The sequence below is a fragment of the Talpa occidentalis genome, unplaced genomic scaffold (genome assembly GCF_014898055.3).
Source record: "Talpa occidentalis isolate TD23 unplaced genomic scaffold, MPIMG_talOcc4v2.1 talOcc4.16, whole genome shotgun sequence".
Classification (NCBI taxonomy): domain Eukaryota; kingdom Metazoa; phylum Chordata; class Mammalia; order Eulipotyphla; family Talpidae; genus Talpa; species Talpa occidentalis.
In genome coordinates this window covers 45190485-45208490 of record NW_023601653.1, presented here as the reverse complement: position 1 = coordinate 45208490, position 18006 = coordinate 45190485, and the positions used below count along the sequence as shown (strand labels likewise).

Genomic DNA, 18006 nt, shown 5'->3' with positions numbered 1-18006 from the left:
TTTGAACTTCATTGTTAGATACAAGCGACTGTCTTTAGGTTTTTATTCCTTTTGCTGATTACAACTTTGGAATGACTTTGTTTTTTGTTTATTAATATTTGGTAAAAAAAAAAAACCATTAACTATAACGACTAAATGTCATTTCAGTTTTACTTCTTTGAAAGTTTTACTGTACACAGTTTCCAGTGCTTAAATACTTCTCTAGTAATTGGGGCAGTTGAACAAAAGAGCAGTTTGCTTTATAAAGTAGTAAGGTCTTTATTAATCCAAATGTTAAGACATACATGCTTACCCACCTACTATCTCTCAAATGCCTTTATAAATAAATGTTGATATAGTGGAATGGAATTTTAGGATTTGAAATGTTGCTAATTTTGGCTCAGTGCTAGATTTTTGAAGAGTGCAGCATTTGTTTATTTATATTTAATTGATATCTGAAAAGGTAGTCTACAGAAGACTCAATAAAATCATACAAGAAGGAAACTACCTCAGGAAATCCCCAAGGGAAAAAAATACATCAGCTTAGTTCTTAAATAGATAAAAACCATTGATTTAATTTTTTCCAGCTCCTTGACAAATTTCTTATTGATTAGAAGATATGAATAGGGCATAGTAATTTAATAATTGGATAGTTGTAGTTACTATTAAGAAGTTGTTTAGGACCCCCCCTGGTGGCGCAGGCTGTTGAGCACCACTAGGTGAAGCTGCCCGCAGCCTCTGCAGCTCCTGCTGCTCCCCTCAGCAGTGTATTTCGTCAGCTGCCTGTTCTGCCCGGCTCTGTCTCTGGTGAATCCTCACCCTCCCGCACATCTGGCCTGTACCGGGGTTCTTGTATAAATAAACAAATAAATCTTTAAAAAAAAAGTTTAAGAAAATAGATACTTTGAGGAAATTAATGTTTCACTTAAGGTAGCAGAAGTAATCAAAAAGCAAACGTTTTGAGCACTTAATGTATAGAAGGACTGTGCTAAATGCTTTACATTCTGTTTGTCATTTATTCCTCACAACAATAATATCAGGTAGGTATTTGTAGTAATAACGATTTACAGATAATGAAATTAAGGTCTAGGATGGTAAAGTCACCTGCCCTGAATGTTGTGCTTTATCTTTTATTTTGTCAAATGAGTTAAAACTCATATTGATATCCTGTCTCATACTTGGATAATTTCCCAATTTCTTACACGTATATATCCTCTGATGCTGTTGGACATACCATGAATGCTCAAGATTAGATTATTTATAGATATGTGTTCTGTTGCTTTCTAGTTTTTACTGTTAATCACCATTTTTGTTCAGCTGTTTTACTGTAGCTACTAATCTAAGACAGGCATTCTCCTTCTGCTGGGTTTCTCAACTTCTGTAAAAAAAAGGACTTAGTTTCTGAAACTGTAATACATTAACAATGTATTATTTTGAAAATTATCCTAAAATTTTATTTTGGGTTTTGCTTCCAAACCTGTGTGAAGGCAAGGCTCTCCAGCGCTTCTGGAGAAATAGCAAAATGTTTCCCTTTGATCTTTCTACCTCAATAATACCTTCCTGTTTGCTGTTGCTTAAGTATGAAACCTTGTTTTTCTTCTGGATAATGTACTTCAAGTTTAGTGGACTGAAGATGTATTATCTTAAATGGTTTTAATTTTAAAATCCCTAGGCAACCAAGGCATTACAGCACTGTAACATTCTTACTGTAGTTTATTTTTAAGTAAAATAATATTGTGAGTTTTCTTTTACTTACTGGGTTTTTTGCATTGCTGCATGTTAATTTAAACATCTAACTTCATTGAACAGTTTTATTTCCTTTAATCCATATGAAGGCCTTACTCTTAGTTATATTTATGTTATTTCATGAATGCATTTTTGTTTGTTTATACCTTTATTTGATTAAGGATAAGAATTCCTGTGCTTTTGAAAAAACCTTTCCAGAGCCAAATAGAGAAGTTAGTGATTTTTACATATTTCTTTTTGTCTGTTTTAGGATGGCTACCATAGAGTAGTTAATATTGTGCCAAAGAAACCACCACTGCTAGACAGACCTGGTGAAGGAAGCTACAGTAGATATTACAGTCATGTTGATTACCGAGACTATGACGAGGGCCGCAGTTTTTCTCATGATCGAAGAAGTGGTCCACCTCACAGAGGAGTATGTAAATTTCCCCCATGTACTAATTGTTTTTTTTTTTTAAGTTTAAAAATCATGTGATTTTTGAAATTTATGTGACTAGCCATGAAGGCAGTGAATGAACACTTCCTGTTTGATGCTCTGCTGAATTGCTGGCTGGAGCTGTCAGACAGGAACTGGTAGTTTAAGGACCTTGGTGTGCTGGACAAAGTGGGTAGGCATGCTGAATAGTTCCATCTAAATGACACAAATTCCAACTAGCCTGCTTTTTTAAATACCCTCAATTGGCAAGAATTTGTAGAACCGTATCAAGGTATTCTGTTGCCTTGATTGTCAATAAATGATGAGCAGGTGGGAATCATCTCTGTTTGGGGGGCCCACTGCATTTGTTTTTTATCACCATGAAATGCTGTGGGCGAGGTTGGGCTAAGGTTGTTGAGACTCATTCTCACTTTCTTGTAGTTACTAATAAAGTTTATTTATTAACTCAGTTTAGAAAGTGCCCAGAACATTGCCCGTTCTGTAGTAAGCATTTTAAAAATGTGAGTTGCTATTACTATTTCTTTTATATTTTGTATCTCTTGATCATCTTTAACAATCTATAAGTATGTATTTAATTTTACACTAATTTGCCGTTGAACTTGATTGAAATTACTTTTTGATGCAAGTCCTTTGACCTAGCTGGCATGTTTATAGCATTCTTCTGCTAGACCATTTTGCTACATTGTCTCTTTTTTTCATTCCTAATTTGTAATATGCCTGTGCATATCCAGACGGTTTATAATAAAATTTGACCTCACATTGACCATTGAAATAATTTCTGTGTTTTACACTTGAAGACATGGAGGTAAGGTGATTCACAGAGGGTGGAAACATAAAGGGAGTCTGGTTCTTATACTGCTAGGTCATAAAGACCCTTGACATTTCTGAAGTGGTAACAACACTATTCACTGTTTCTTTTGTGGGTGGGTTTTAGAGTTTGGGTTGTTACAGTTTTATTTCTCATAGAGTTGATTTTTATTTTCAGTTTTAAGTGTCTTGCATTAAGGAGTGAGGTTCAGTGTTGAAAAATAAACATGCATTCTCTCTCCTGAAAACACTGCATTGCACCACTGAAGCCATTCTGTCAGGGAGAAACAATTTGGCCTTTGTATAAATAAACAGTTACTCTTACAAACACCCTGTAGCAGTTTAATGTAGCCTTGGGATTTAGGATTTGTTGGATCCATTTATTTTTAATCTTCACTAACATGATTTTTTCCAAAACCTTGTAGCATAATAGTGTTTCAGGAGCAATCATGTTTTCTATTATTACACATTGTCTTTGTTCACACTTCATGCAGTTTCCTTTTTTTGCAGACAAGTCCTTTTGAGGCCTTCAGGATTGTCATGACACAAATTCATATTTAAGTCCAGTTATATGAAGCAGAGTTCTTACTTGATCCAATATTTTACCAGAGCGATTGAGCTTTTTTTGTTGTTTGCTGACATTTAATGTCGAAAAGGAAAGTGATGAGCTCGCAGAGCACGTGGTGCTAATAAGGATCGGTCTTTCTGATTATAAGCACTTGATGTGTTAAATTGTTCTATGTGTCATTTAAAAGGAGTTGGGTGTGAATTAATGCACACATTCTTTCAAATGTATTTATTTTAGAGGACAAGATGTCCTTTGATTTTAAAAAATTATTGCCTTACTCTGATACAGCTTATCAGTGGGTGACAGTTATATTGTTTCCAATTGTGGTATTTAATGGGAGGCAAAGTGGGAAAAGAAAAGTGGGAACCTAGCAAGTTCTAGCAAGTTCTTTGGTGGGCTTGGATCTGAGTATTAGTGAGCGACCTAGAGAAAGGGAAGAAAATGAAACATTGAGAAATGTGTGCATGATTAAATTTAGCCTTTGTTTTCCAAACAGCCCTTAGCTGTTGGGTGTTGTTATATGTTTCTTTGGCAGTAAAGCTGTTTAGGCTATGGACGAAATACTTAATGCAATTTAATAGAGATAAGTAGTACCACGGGTTATCAGTCAGCTGAATTAGTTGGTGAAATGGATGATTTACTACAGTATATACCTATCCTTTTTTTTATGCTTTTGAAACTCAGAGGTAATTTAGAGAGGTGTTTTTGCCTCATTTGGTCTTAGAGATTACTTTCTGTTAGTGCTATCAGATATATCTTGCTTGACCAAAGTAATATCCATGAATATCTAAGTAACTTTTTTATGTTACAGGATGAATCTGGCTATAGGTGGACAAGAGATGATCATTCTGCCAGCCGACAGCCTGATTACAGGTACAAAGATAAAATAGCAACTACCTTGATACTCGATACTCTGAGATGTCTGCTGTTGAAATCTCACCTCAGGGCACCTTCATAAGTGACTTAGGAGAATTTCTCCAAGTTATTTGGTTTAACTCTATTGGAATCATTTTTTCCGGCATTATACAACTTTTAATTTTTTTTTTAATTGCGTTACATTGGTTTAACATACTTTATTTGGTTTAGGGGAATTGGTTGACACTCAGATGTGTGTCACCATACCATACTCACACCAGAGCAGCCATGGTCCTTCACCATAAACCATTAGGCCCCCTCCCCACTTCATTCACACTCCCAACCACCTTCTCCCTCTGGTAGCCTCCATTCTGCAGTCATTTCTAGGGTTTATTTTGATGTAGCTTTGTCAGTCTCTTCTTTTAGTTTCTCTGTATTCTACATGTGAGATGTGAGTAAAATCATCTGGTATTTCTTTCTCCTTCTGACGTATTCTCTTAGCACAGTTCCCTGGGTTCTATCCATGTTGTCCCAAATGGCAAAAGTTTTTTTTTTTTTTTTTACATAACTGTGTAGTAATCCATTTTGTATGTACCACATTTTACTAATTGACTGCTCTGTCAGTGGGCATTTTGGTTGTTTCCACAACTTGTCTATTGTAAATAGTGCTTCAATGAACATGAACATAGGAGTGCATATATCCCTTTAATATAGTGATTTGATATTCTTCGGGTAGATACCTAGTAGTGGAATAACAGGATCACATGGTAGATCTATTTTTAATATTTTGTGGAATCTCCGTATTGTTTTCCATACAGATGGGGTTACTCTGCATTCCCATCAGCAGCGTACAAGTCTTTTTTCTCTACACTTTGCCAGTTTTTATTGTTTCTTTTTTTTTTTTTTTTTTTTAAATACAGGCCATTCTCACAAGTGGTGGTTTTGTGGCTTGCATTTTCCTGCTCAATAATGTTGTACTGTTTTCATTTTGCATTTTTCTGATAAGTGTTATTAAAACTTCTTCATGTGTCTGTTGTCTGTATCTCCTCTTGGGCGAAGTGACTGTTTATCTCTTCTGTCCAGTTTTTGATTGGGTTCCTTGTTTTCCTTGTGTTGAGTTTAGGAGTTCTTTCTGGATATTGGATTTTAGCCCCTTGTCAGATGTGTGATAGGCAAATATCTTCTCTCACTCAGTAGGGTGTCTTTTCATTTTAATGATAGTTTCTTTCACTGTGCAGAAGGTTTGTTGCCCCATTTGTTTATTATTGCTTTTGTTTCCCTTGCTGTAGACATCACAGAATCCAGTGTCATGGAAGACACAGGTTTCACCTTCATTTTCTTCTGTGCATTTTATGGTTTCTGGTTTTGCATTTTCATCTGTTTTTGAGTTAAATTTTGAGTTAAATTTTGTATATGGTGTGAGAGAGTGGTGTGGTTTCATTTTTCTGCATGTGGCTGTCCAATTTTTTCAGCACTTTTTTAAAAATTATTTTAATTTTTTTTAAAAGATTTTATTTATACAAGAACTGGGGTACAGGTCAGAGGTATGGGAGGGTGAGAGAATTCACCAGAGACAGAGCGGGGAGCAGAACAGGCAGATGGACCGAAGACACTGCTGAGTGGAGCATCAGGCGAGGCAGGAGAGGTCTGCCACACCATGTGGGTGTCTACCTGACCGGGCAGGAATTGAACCTGCGTTGCAGAGGCTGTGGACAGCTTCACAGCACAGCGTTCAAACCGCTGTGCCACTGGGGAGGACCTCAGCACCGTTTTTTGAAGAGACTTTCCTTTCTCCTTTGTTGTAGATTGTCCATATAAATGTGAGTTTAATTGAATCTTTTTTTAAAACAGATTTTTTTTTTTAAAGATTTATTTATTTATACAAGAACCGGGGTACAGGCCAGATGCGTGGGAGGGTGAGAGGATTCACCTGAGACAGAGCGGGGAACAGAACAGGCAGACTGACGAAATACACTGCTGAGGGGAGCAGCAGGTACAACAGGAGAGGTCTGCAGCGCCATGTGGGAACCTTGCCGGCTGCCGGGATCAAATCAGCACTGCAGAGGCTGCAGACAGCTTCACAGCATGGTGCTCAACCGCCTGCGCCACCAGGGAAGGCCCTTAATTGAATCTTTTTAAGGGGCAAGTAATATTTCATGATGTGCACATGCTACTTAATTTAGTTGTCTCTCTATTTCCAATGCAAAACAGTGCTGCAATAAATCCTAGTAATAATGTCTTTATGAAGGGCCTCCCTGGTGGCACAAGGGGTTAAGCACCGCACTGTGAAGCAATCCACAGCCTCTGTAGCATGAGTTTGATCCCCGGCTGGCCAGGGAGCAACCCATATGGCACAGCAGACCTCTCCTGTCTCTCCCACTGCTCCCCTTAGCAGTATTTCAGTCAGTCTGCCTTTTCTGTTCTCTACTCTGTTTCTGGTGGATCCTCTCACCCCCTGCATCTCTGGCCTGTACCCCAGCTCTTGTATGCATAAATAAATAAATCTTTAAAAAAAAAGTCTTTATGAAATAGCACTTTAATTTTTTTTTTTTAAGTTATTCATTCATGCATACAAGAACTGGGGTACAGGCCAGAGGTTTATGGGGGGAGGGTGGGAGGATTCACCAGAGACAGAGTAGGGAACAGAACTGGTGGATTGACTGAAATACACTGCTGAGGGGAGCAGTGGGGAGACAGAAAAGGTATGCATGCTGCGCCATGTGGGTAGCTCCCTGGCCGGGGATTGAACTTGTGCTACAGTGGCTGCGAATAGCTTCATAGGTTTCGTCTTAACCCCTTGTGCCACCAGGGAGGCCCTCTTTTTTTTTTTTGTTTTAAAGATTTATTTATTTATGCATACAAGAACTGGGGTACAGGCCAGAGGTGTGGGGGTGAGAGGATTCACCAGAGGCAGAGTGGGGAACGGAACAGGCAGACTGACAAACGCTCTTGAGGGGAGCAGCTGACGAGATAGGAGAGATCTGCTGTGCTATGTGGGAAGCTTCCTGGGGGGCTGGGGATCGAACTCATGCTGCAGAGGCTGCAGATAGCTTCATAGTGCTGTGCTTAACCCCTTGCGCCACCAGGGAGTCCCCGCACTTTGGTTTCTATGGAATAGATTGTCAAGCGTGGAATTTCTAGGTCAAATGTGTATTAAATTTCCAGCTTGCCTCTAAAAAACTATATCACTTTTTTTTCCATTTAAAAAAAAAAATCTAACATTTCATTTGGATATTTAGTCTGTTTTTCTTATTTATTAATATAAGGACAGTGTAGAAATTTTGAGCACTGCTATAACACTGTCCCATAGATTCTGCTGAATAGCATTTTTATACTGATTCTGGCAAAATATACTGTAGTTATTCTGTGATCAGAGAATGTTGCCTGTACTCTTGTTCTACTGTTTGAAATTCATCGATCAGGTTTCTTAACCATAACATGGAATTAAAGCAAGATTCTTGTCCATTTTCAAGGTATAAAATTCAACATGGCATATTCATTTGGTTTGTATTTATATGTCTGGTATATGTCAGGTACTCTTCTAGCTTCTGGGGATATAAAAATCTCTATTCTCATGAAAGTTATGTTTTGGTATGAATTTTAAATAGCAAACATAAAAACACATAATTTTTATGAAGGTTAAACAAGGCACTGAAGCAGAAGTGCTTCTCCCTCCACAATTTCCTGTACTTGGTTTTTGGGTATCTTCAGTAATGTCTCAGGTTTTATGCCATTGCTAAGGTAAAGCTTTTGCTAACCAGCATCTTTTTGGCTGCTGTTGACTGTCAGCCTGGCTCTTAATTAAGTTCCTATCTGAAAGACTTTGTGAACAGAAAATAGTTGTTTTGGGAAAAATAAATCACTGCACTTACAAACCAAGCAAAACGAGTAGCTATGTATATTGGTAAGAGAGTATGTCTTCAAGCAGTTAAGAAAATCCTTCTAGTCTTTGTTTTTTTCAGAGGGGTGGACCCAATGATTCTTTGTATGTGGGAAGAGTATAAGAACATTGAAAACATTTTTTGAGACAAATTTTGAATTTATAGGAAAGTTACAAGAATAATTCAAAGAACTGTTTCCTTTCACCAGAGACCCCATTAATGTCTCCAGTAATGTGCTTTATAGCAAAAAAGATGTAATCTGGCCTTATAAGTCCTATTTTTGTCAGTTTCTTTAAAATCTGTCAACAGTTCCTTAGTCTTAACTTTCATGGCTCATGTTTTTGGTAACATGAATACAGGGCAGACGTTTGTAGAATCTTTCTCAATTTAGGATTTAGGTTTGTCTAATGTTTCTTTTTATGAGATCCAGGTTATGCATTTTTGCTGGGACGGTCCCTGAAGTGCTGCTGTGTGTTTTTGTTTTGTTTTGTTGTATCCTGTTAGCTAGCACATGTTGACTGGTTCCCTTTTATCACTTGTGATGAAGATGGGGCCCAGAGAATTTCTTTATTATGATGTTACCCTTTTCTCCTGAAATTGATGAGTGTTTTGTGTGGAAAAACTTTGCAACTATATTATGCCATCCTCACTCAACCTTCACCTACTAGTTTCAGCATCTATAGATGTTTCTTGCCTGGATTGTTAGTATGGGTGATTGTGCAATTCTGCTGTGGACTCACAGTGTATTATAATTATAGCTGTCATTATTGCAAGGCTTAATAAATTTGGTCCCTGGAAGTCCCTACAAGTTGACACCTATGATGGAAAAAAAAAAATATTTTTGTGGTAGAATATATGTAATATAAAAGATACCATTTTAACCACTTTTAAGTGTACAATTCACTGATGTTTAATTACATGTACAGTGTTGTGCCACCATCACCACTATTTCCAAAGCTTTTTTTCTTCACCCCAAACTCTACTTGTTAAGCAGTAATTCCTCATTCCTCTTTATCTTCGACCCCTGCCAACTTCCATTGTCCTGTCTGCCTTTGTGATTTTATCTATGTAATTCACTCAAATGCAGTCATGCTGAATGCCAAGGTCATACTCTTGTGTCTGGTTTCTTTCATTTAGCATGTTACTAAAGTTCATACTTTTGATGAATAAATAACCTTTATATGTATATGCCGCATTTTGTTTATTTGTTCATTCATTCTCTGATGGACATTTGGATTGTTTTCACCTTTTTGCTATTGTGAATAATGCTGCAGTAAAGACTGGCATGTAATTACCTGTTTCAAGTCCCTGTTTTCATTGTAATTCTATGTTTAGCTTTTTGAGGAACCACCCAACTGTTTTCCATAGTGGCTGTACCATTTTACATTCCCATCAGCTATGTGAAGTTGTTGGTTTTCCCCCATCCTTGCCAACACTGTATTCCTGTTGCTGTTAGTATTACCATCCTGGTAAGTGTGAAGTGGTACCTCTGTGGTTTCGATTTGATTTCCCTGTTGACTAGTGATGATGAACAGCATTTCATATGTGCTTCTTGGGCATTTGTTTGTCTTCTTTGGAGAAATGGCTATTTATATTGATGCCCATTTTTATTTATTTTTTCTTTTTTGTAATTTTCCCCCCGTAATCTCCTATCCTGCCCAACTCTCCCCCACTACTCATTTTTTAAATTGAATTGCAAGCTGTCAATTTTTGTTGTTGAGTTTTAACAGTTCTTTATGTATTTTGGGTACTAAACCCTTACCAATATATGATTTGCAAATATTTTTTCCCATTTAGGTTTTTTTTTTTTTAAATTTTGGTCTTTTTTTTTTTAAAAAAAATATTTATTTATTTATTTATACAAGCACTGGGTACAGTCAGAAGCGCCGGAGGGTGAGAGCCAGAGCAGGGAGCAGAGCAGGCAGAAGGACCAAGGTACACTGCTGAGGGGAGCAGCGGGCAGCAGGAGAGGTCTGCGCGCCATGTGGGACCCGCCTCTGGTGGCTGGGGAGCAGCTGGGGATCGAACCGGCGCTGCAGAGGCTGCGGGCAGCTTCGCAACCCAGCGCTCAACCGCTGCGCCACCAGGGAGGCCCCATTTAGGTTTTTTTTTTTTAACTTGTAATGTCCTTTGTAGGAAATTTTCAGTTTTGATGAAGTCCAGTTTGTTTATTTTTTTGTTGTTGTTCTTAATTAATGCTTTTGGTGTCATAGCTAGGAGTCCACTGCTGAATCACTATTTCTTTTACTGATCGTTGCATTCTCTGGTCCCTCCCTTACTTTCTCATGCAAGATGGTCCAGGTTCTTTAATTTCATTGCCCCAGCCCTAAAACAAACATGTCTCAAAGGAGCATGGTTTCTCTTTAGTGGAAAGTGGTTTTTTGAAACCATGATGTGGATACTAGATGTGCCTGTGCACATGTGTGTTTTTGCAGAAACACACACCCATCAACATGTGCTTTACCAACACTTATATTCCAGCTGTTTCCTTACGTACTCACCTTGGTTCTACATTTACACAGTGATTTTTTTCCTTTATTCAAAACATGTTGTTGGTGAAATTTGGAATATATTAGGCTTTATTTCATTTTTTTAAAGATTTATTTTATTTATTTATACAAGCACTGGGTACAGTCAGAAGCATGGGAGGGTGAGAGAATTCACCAGAGCCAGAGCGGGGAGCAGAGCAGGCAGAAGGACCGAAGTACACTGCTGAGGGGAGCAGCGGGCGGCAGGAGAGGTCTGCGCGCCATGTGGGACCCTCCTCCGGTGGCCGGGGAGCAGCCGGGGATCGAACCGGCGCTGCAGAGGCCGCGGGCAGCTTCGCAACCCAGCGTTCAACCACTGCGCCACTGGGGAGGCCCTTTATTTCCTTTTGCATTCAAGGATGTCAGACTTTTCCAAGGGCTATTGATTTAGACAGAATGAGGCTGTTTTTAACAGTAAGATTTTCCTCAGTAGTTATTCAGTCTTAGAATAATCCTTAGAATGGAACTGATTTAAAGAATTAATATTTAAAAATATGGAGAGTGTCACCATGTATACACTAGAATATTTGTTGTAAAATGCTGGATGTTTTTCTGTGTTCTCATATAGAAATTTTTTTTTTATAGAGGCATGTTTTCTTCCTTCCTTCCTTCCTTCCTTCCTTCCTTCCTTCCCTCCTTCCTTCCTTCCTTCCTTCCTCCCTTCCTCCCTTCCCTCCCTTCCCTCCCTTCCCTCCCTTCCTCCCTTCCCTCCCTTCCCTCCCTTCCCTCCCTTCCCTTTTTTTTTATTAGATAATAAATTTTATTGTTATATTCCCCATACAATTGCAGCGCCCCCATTCTGACCCCAATCCCTCCCCTCCCGCCCCTGCCCCCCTAAAAGTGTCTCTGGTTCATAGTTTTTTGTTGATTTTGATTTTCACTTTCTTATAGTTATTCATTTTCCTGGTCCCTTATTTAAGTTTTCTAGATTCCTGCTATGAGTGAGACCATCCGGTATTTTTCTTTTTCTTTCTGGCTTATTTCGCTGAGCATGATCCCTTCCAGCGCCATCCATGTTGCTGCAAATTGCATGTGTTTATCTTTTTTGAATGCTGAGTAATATTCCATGGTATATATGTACCACATCTTCTTGATCCAGTCATCTTTTTGGGCATTTGGGTTGTTTCCAAAGCTTAGCTATTGTAAACAGTGCTGCTATAAACATAGGGGTGCAGGTGTTCTTTGGAATTGATGTTTCTGTGTCCTTTGGGTAAATACCTAGGAGTGGAATTGCTGGATCATATGGAAGCTCTATGTTTAGTAGGTCCAGAAATCTCCACACAGCTTTCCACAGTGGTTGGACCAGTTTGCACTCCCACCAACAGTGCAGAAGAGTTGCTTTTTCTCCACACTCGCCAACATTTGTTGTTGCTAGTTTTTTTAATATGTGCCATTCTCACTGGTGTAAGATGGTATCTCATGGTAGTTTTGATTTGCATTTCCCTGATGACAAGTGATGTTGAACATTTTTTCATATGCCTGTTGGCCATTTGCATTTCCTCTTCAGAGAAGTTTCTTTTTAGCTCTTCTGCCCATTTTTTGACTGGATTATTTTCTTTGTTGTTGTTGAGTCTCATCAGCTCTTTGCAGATTTTTGTGATCAGTCCTTTATCATTAGTGTTGGGTGCAAAAATGTTCTCCCAGTTGGTGGGGTTTCTCTTTGTTTTTGTTATTGTCTCTTTTGCTGTGCAGAAGCTCTTTAATTTGATGAAGTCCCAGCTGTTTATCTTCGCCTTCACTATCACTGCTTTGGGTGATGTGTCTGTAAAGATGTCTTTGATGTGCAAATCACGTAGTGTTTTGCCTATATTTCCTTCTATATATTTTATGGTTTCAGGTCTTATGTCTAGTTCTTTAATCCATTTTGAGTTGATTTTTGTGTATGGTGTGAGGTAGTGGTCAAGCTTCATTCTTTTGCATGTAGCGACCCAGTTTTCCCAGCACCATTTATTGAACAAACTTTCTTTGCTCCAATGCATAGTCTTTGCTCTTTTGTCAAAGATTAGTTGACCATAAATCTGTGGGTTTATTTCTGGATTTTCTATTCGATTCCATTGGTCTGTATGTCTGTTCTTGTTCCAATACCATGCAGTTTTGATGATTATGGCTTTGTAGTATAGTTTGAAGTCTGGGAGTGTGATGCCTCCATTCCCTCTTTTTTTTTCAGGAGAGCTTTGGCTATTCGGGGTTTTTTGTGATTCCATATGAATTTCATCAATAATTGTTCTATTTCTTTGAAGAATGACATTGAAATTTTGATTGGAATAGCATTGAATCTGTATATTGCTTTTGGAAGGATGGCCATTTTAATAATGTTTATTCTTCCAATCCATGAGCAGGGGATGTCTCTCCATTTCTTTGTGTCTTCTTCTATTTCTTTTAACAGTGTTTTATAGTTTTCTTTGTATAGGTCCTTTACCTCTTTTGTTAGATTTATTCCCAAATATTTGATTTTTTTTGTTTCAATAACAAAAGGGATGGTTTTTTTGATTTCTTCTTCTTCAGATTTATTGTTTGTGTATAGGAAGGCTACTGACTTTTGCGTGTTGATTTTGTATCCTGCCACTTTACTGAACTGATTGATGAGTTGAATTAGCTTTTCTGTGGAGTTTTTGGGGTTCTCTATGTATAATATCATATCGTCTGCAAATAGTGATAGTTTGACTTCTTCTTTTCCTATTTGGATTCCTTGGATGTCTTTCTCTTGTCTTATTGCCCTGGCTAGGACTTCCAGTATTATATTGAAAAGCAGTGGTGAGAGTGGACATCCTTGTTTGTTCCAGATCTTAATGGAATTGCTTTCAGCTTTTCACCATTGAGAATGATACTGGCAGTTGGCTTGTCATAGATGGCCTTTATGATGTTGAGGTATGTTCCTTGTATCCCAAGAATTTCAAGGGCTTTTATCATGAATGGGTGTTGCACTTTGTCGAAAGCTTTCTCAGCATCTATTGATATTATCATATGGTTTTTATATTTCTTTTTGTTGATGTGTTGGATAACGTTGATTGATTTTCGGATGTTAAACCATCCTTGTGTCCCTGGAATGAATCCTACTTGGTCGTGGTGAATTATCTTATGGATACATTGTTGGATTCTGATAGCTAAAATTTTATTGAGGATTTTTGCATCAGTGTTCATTAAGGAGATTGGCCTGTAGTTTTCCTTTTTTGTGTTGTCCTTGTTCGGTTTTGGTATTAGTGTAATGTTGGCTTCATAAAACGTGTTGGTATTGTCCCTTCCTTCTCAATTTTTTGGAAGAGTTTGTGAAGGATAGGCACTAATTCGTCTCTGAATGTTTGGTAGAATTCATTTGTAAATCCATCAGGTCCTGGGCTTTTGTTTTTGGGGAGGTTTTTGATTACCATTTCAATTTCACTAATTGTAATTGGTCTGTTTAGGTGTTCTATTTCTTCTTTATCTAGCTTTGGGTGATTGTAGAGTTGTAGGAATTTGTCCATCTCCTCTAGATTGTTAAACTTGTTTCCATATAACTGTTCATAGTAGTTACTGATTATTCTTTTGATTTCTGCTGTCCCCGTTGTGATTTCTCCTCTTTTATTGATGATCCTGTTTATTTGTGCTTTCTCCCTTTTTTCCTTTGTGAGCCTGGCTAGGGGTTTGTCTATTTTATTGATTTTTTCAAAGAACCAGCTCTTGGTTTCATTGATCTTTTGGATTGTTTTTTTAGTTTCAATTTCATTTATTTCTGCTTTGGTTTTTATTATTTCTTTTCTTCTACTGGTTTTGGGGTTTTTTGTTGTTCTTTTTCTAGATCTTTGAGCTTCGAGATTAGGTTGTTTCTTTGCGTTCTTTCTTGTTTCTTGATGTGAGCTTCTATTGCTATATATTTTCCTCTTATTACTGCTTTTGCTGCATCCCATACATTTAGGATATTGGTGTCCTCCTTGTCGTTCAATTCAAAAAATTTTTTAATTTCTTCTTTGATCTCCTCATTAGTCCAATGGTCTTCCACTAGTGTGGTTTTTAATCTCCATGAGGTAGGAAAGTTCCTTGCCTTCTTTTTATGGTTTATTTCTAGTTTGATGCCTTCATGGTCAGAAAAGATGGTTGATATGATTTCAATCTTGGTGTATCTGTTGATGTTTGTCTTGTGCCCCAGTATGTGATCGATCCTGGAGAATGATCCGTGTGCGCTTGAGAAAAATGTGTACTCCGTTTTTGGGGGTTTAGTGTTCTATAGATGTCTGTTAAGCCCAATGCTCTAGGTCCTTATTTAGAGCTTTGGTTTCTTTACTTATTTTTTGTCTTGTTGATCTATCCATTGTTGATAGTGGTGTGTTGAAGTCTCCCACTACGTATGTGTTTTCTCTGATGTCTGTTTTCAGAGAGGACAACAGTTGTCTGATATATTTTGGTGCTCCTTCGTTTGGTGAGTATATGTTAATGAGTGTTATTTCTTCTTGAAGTATTGTCCCCTTGATCATAATGTAGTGACCATTGGGGTCTCTTTTTATCTTTTTGAGTGTTGAAATCTGTTTTATCTGATATAAGTATAGCTGTTCCTGCTTTCTTTTTTGGTCCATTTGCTTGTAGGATTGTTTTCCATCCTTTAACTTTGAGCCTATTTTTATCTTTTGTAGCTAAATGTGTTTCCTGGAGACAGCAAAAGGTTGGGTTTTGTTTCTTAATCCAGGCTGCAACTCTGTGTCTTTTTATTGAAGAGTTTAGTCCATTTACATTTAGAGTTAATATTGATATTTACATCTGTATTTGCCATTGTGTTTGTCTTTCCTTTGATTTTATTTATTATTCTTTTAATAACTTTTTTTTTTTTTTTGCCTTCTTTCATTGTTATTCGTCCTCTGAGGTTCTTTGGCTTTAGGACTCTTGTAGTATTTTTGGAGTGGGGGTTTAGTTGCAATGAAATTCCGGAGTTTCTGTTTGTCTGGGAAAGTCCATATTCTTTCTTCAAAGAGGAAGGAGAGCTTTGCGGGATAGAGTATTCTTGGTTGGCATCTGTTTTCTTGGAGTCTGTTGACTATGTCCCTCCACTCTCTCCTTGCCCGTAGTGTTTCTTCGGAGAAGTCTGATGTCAGCCTGATTGGCTTTCCTTTGAATGTTATCTGTTTTCTTCCCTCTTGCCAGCTTCATTATTTTTCCTTGTCCTGGATTCTTGGGAGCTTTACTATTATGTGTCTTGCTGTATTTTTCCTTTCGTCGTGGAAGTTTGGTGTTCTTCTTGCTTCTTGTATATCAATTTTCAGCTCCTCCTTCACATTTGGGAAGTTCTCTTCAATTATCTCTTTGAATATTTTCTCTGTTCCTACTTCTCTCTCCTCTCCTTCTGGTATTCCTATAATTCTTATATTTCCTTTCCTCATGGAGTCAGATAGTTCCCGAAGTCTTTCTTCATTCTTTTTCCTTCGTACTTCTCTTTTCTTTTCTGTTTTGGTTCTTTTTATTTCTGTGTCTTCAAGAGTACTTATTCGTTGTTCCATTTCATCAATTCTGCTTTCATTGCTTTTCCCAGAATTCTTTAGTTCTTCATTAATTCTTTGATCTCCTGCATTTCTTTTACTTCCCTCTTTAGGGACTCAATTTCATTCTTCTGATCGTTGATTATTTTCCCTTATCATTTTTTCCTTTATGACTTCTGTCAGTTTTTTAATCACGGCAATTTTAAATTCTCTTTCTGGAAGGCTCAGAAGTTCTTCCAAGTTACTGTCGTTGCCATCTGGGGGCTGGTTTTCTTTTTGTGGTGTGCTTTTTCTCTGGAGAGTTGCTAGGTTGCGTGTGGTTCTTCTCTTCCCTACTGTCTGTTTTCTAATTTACCGTATGCGTTGGGACACTGTGTAGTTGGGACAGGACGGCATCTTGGGTGGGCTTCTCTGCTCCCTCTGGTTCCTCGAGGAGTCATCTGTCAGTTTCAAGCAGTCTTTACTGGAGAAAGGTCCCTGTTCTAAAATGCCGATGTGGGGACACACTCCCCTGTGCGCCTGGTCTGCCCCGGCGGTGAGTTCCTGCTCCCCCTCGGCTTGGACTGCAGGCCAGAGGGGGTCTGGTGTGGGCGAACTTCCCCGCTCACCTCTGGCTCCTGAGGAAGCCTTCTGCAGTTCTTTACTGAAGAAATGTCCCTATTCTATAATGGTGATGTGGGACACACTCCCTGCGCGTCCGGTCTCAGGCACACTCTTCTGCGCGGTTGGTCTGCCCCGGCTGTGGGTGCTCGCTCTCCCTGTGGGCTCAGACTACTTGTTCGGAAGGGGCCCGGCGTGGGCTAACTCCCCAGCTGGCCACTAGCTCCTTTAGGAGCCTGTGCTGGCTTCAAGACGCTAGGTGGCGCCAGAGATCTCCTTAGAGCCCTTGGGGAGCTGATTTTCCACCCAGTGGGACAGGGAGCAGAGCAGGGATGGTAGGGTACACCTCAATGGCTTTGGGGTGCTCTGTGTCTGCCTTGTGCCCCCGTCGTGGGGAACCCACGCCCTAATTTCGTGCCCCGGGTCTCAGTTCCAAAGCCCTCAGTTCCAGGACGCGGGCTGTAGCCCAGATCAGTGGCGCGGGGAATGGCGCCTTTTGAATCCCGCTCCCCTGCCTGGGCGCCTGTTTCCTGCTCACTCCGGGGGGGCCTCCGCGCGTTCTCCCGCAAGCCTAGGTCGTCTCCCCGCAAGCCTAGGTCGCAGGCAAGGGGGACCTGGGCAGCTGCGATCCGATCCGCGCAATCCGCGCCGCTTTCCCGCGCAAATCCGCGCGTCTGTTTTCCAGCGCGCCGCTTTCCAGGCAGGCTTACCGGGCGCCGGGGCTGTGTGCTGGGGCTGGTCTCCTCCTGGGCGGGGCTCTCTTCAATGGCGCCCGGAGCTCACTTCCGCGGCGGATCCTGCGGGGGTTCTCCACAGCTCCCGTTCACAGGGTGTGGTGGCTGCCATAGTTCCTTTCCACTCACAGTCCCGCTTGCTGCGTCCTTTGTTCTTGTTGGCAGTTTTAGTTTGTTGTTTTCCCTCCTCTCGACTGTCGGAGAGTGCCGCCTCTGTGGGCGGGGGAGGGGAGCAGGGTTCTGCGCTTCCCTCCCTTCTGGTCCTCTTTTATGGCAACTTTCTTCTTCGGGCAGTTTGCTGGAGTCGTCCGTTTATCTTCCGTTGTCGGTTCTCACTGGGACCTGCCGCTTTTCCTCCCTATTAACTTTTTTTAATGGGAGATCTTACTCGCAGAGCGTCTCCTCGCCGCCATGTTGCTCCGCCCCTCCCT

The 18006-nt window shown here is 39.6% G+C and overlaps 1 protein-coding gene across 7 annotated transcripts in view; it reads left to right on the top strand.

Annotated features, from left to right (window-relative positions):
* PPHLN1 (periphilin 1) overlaps positions 1 to 18006 on the top strand; it is a 146802-nt gene that overhangs the window by 20734 nt on the left and 108062 nt on the right. For 4 of the 7 annotated variants that reach the window (XM_037514133.2, XM_037514128.2, XM_054696290.1 and 1 more), the window contains exons 3-4: positions 1976 to 2140; positions 4348 to 4409. In XM_037514133.2, the coding sequence (XP_037370030.1) occupies positions 1976 to 2140; positions 4348 to 4409 (227 nt within the window). The remainder of the gene's footprint in view (positions 1 to 1975; positions 2141 to 4347; positions 4410 to 18006) is intronic. The other 3 variants (XM_037514132.2, XM_054696292.1, XM_054696291.1) reach the window with 1 other exon arrangement.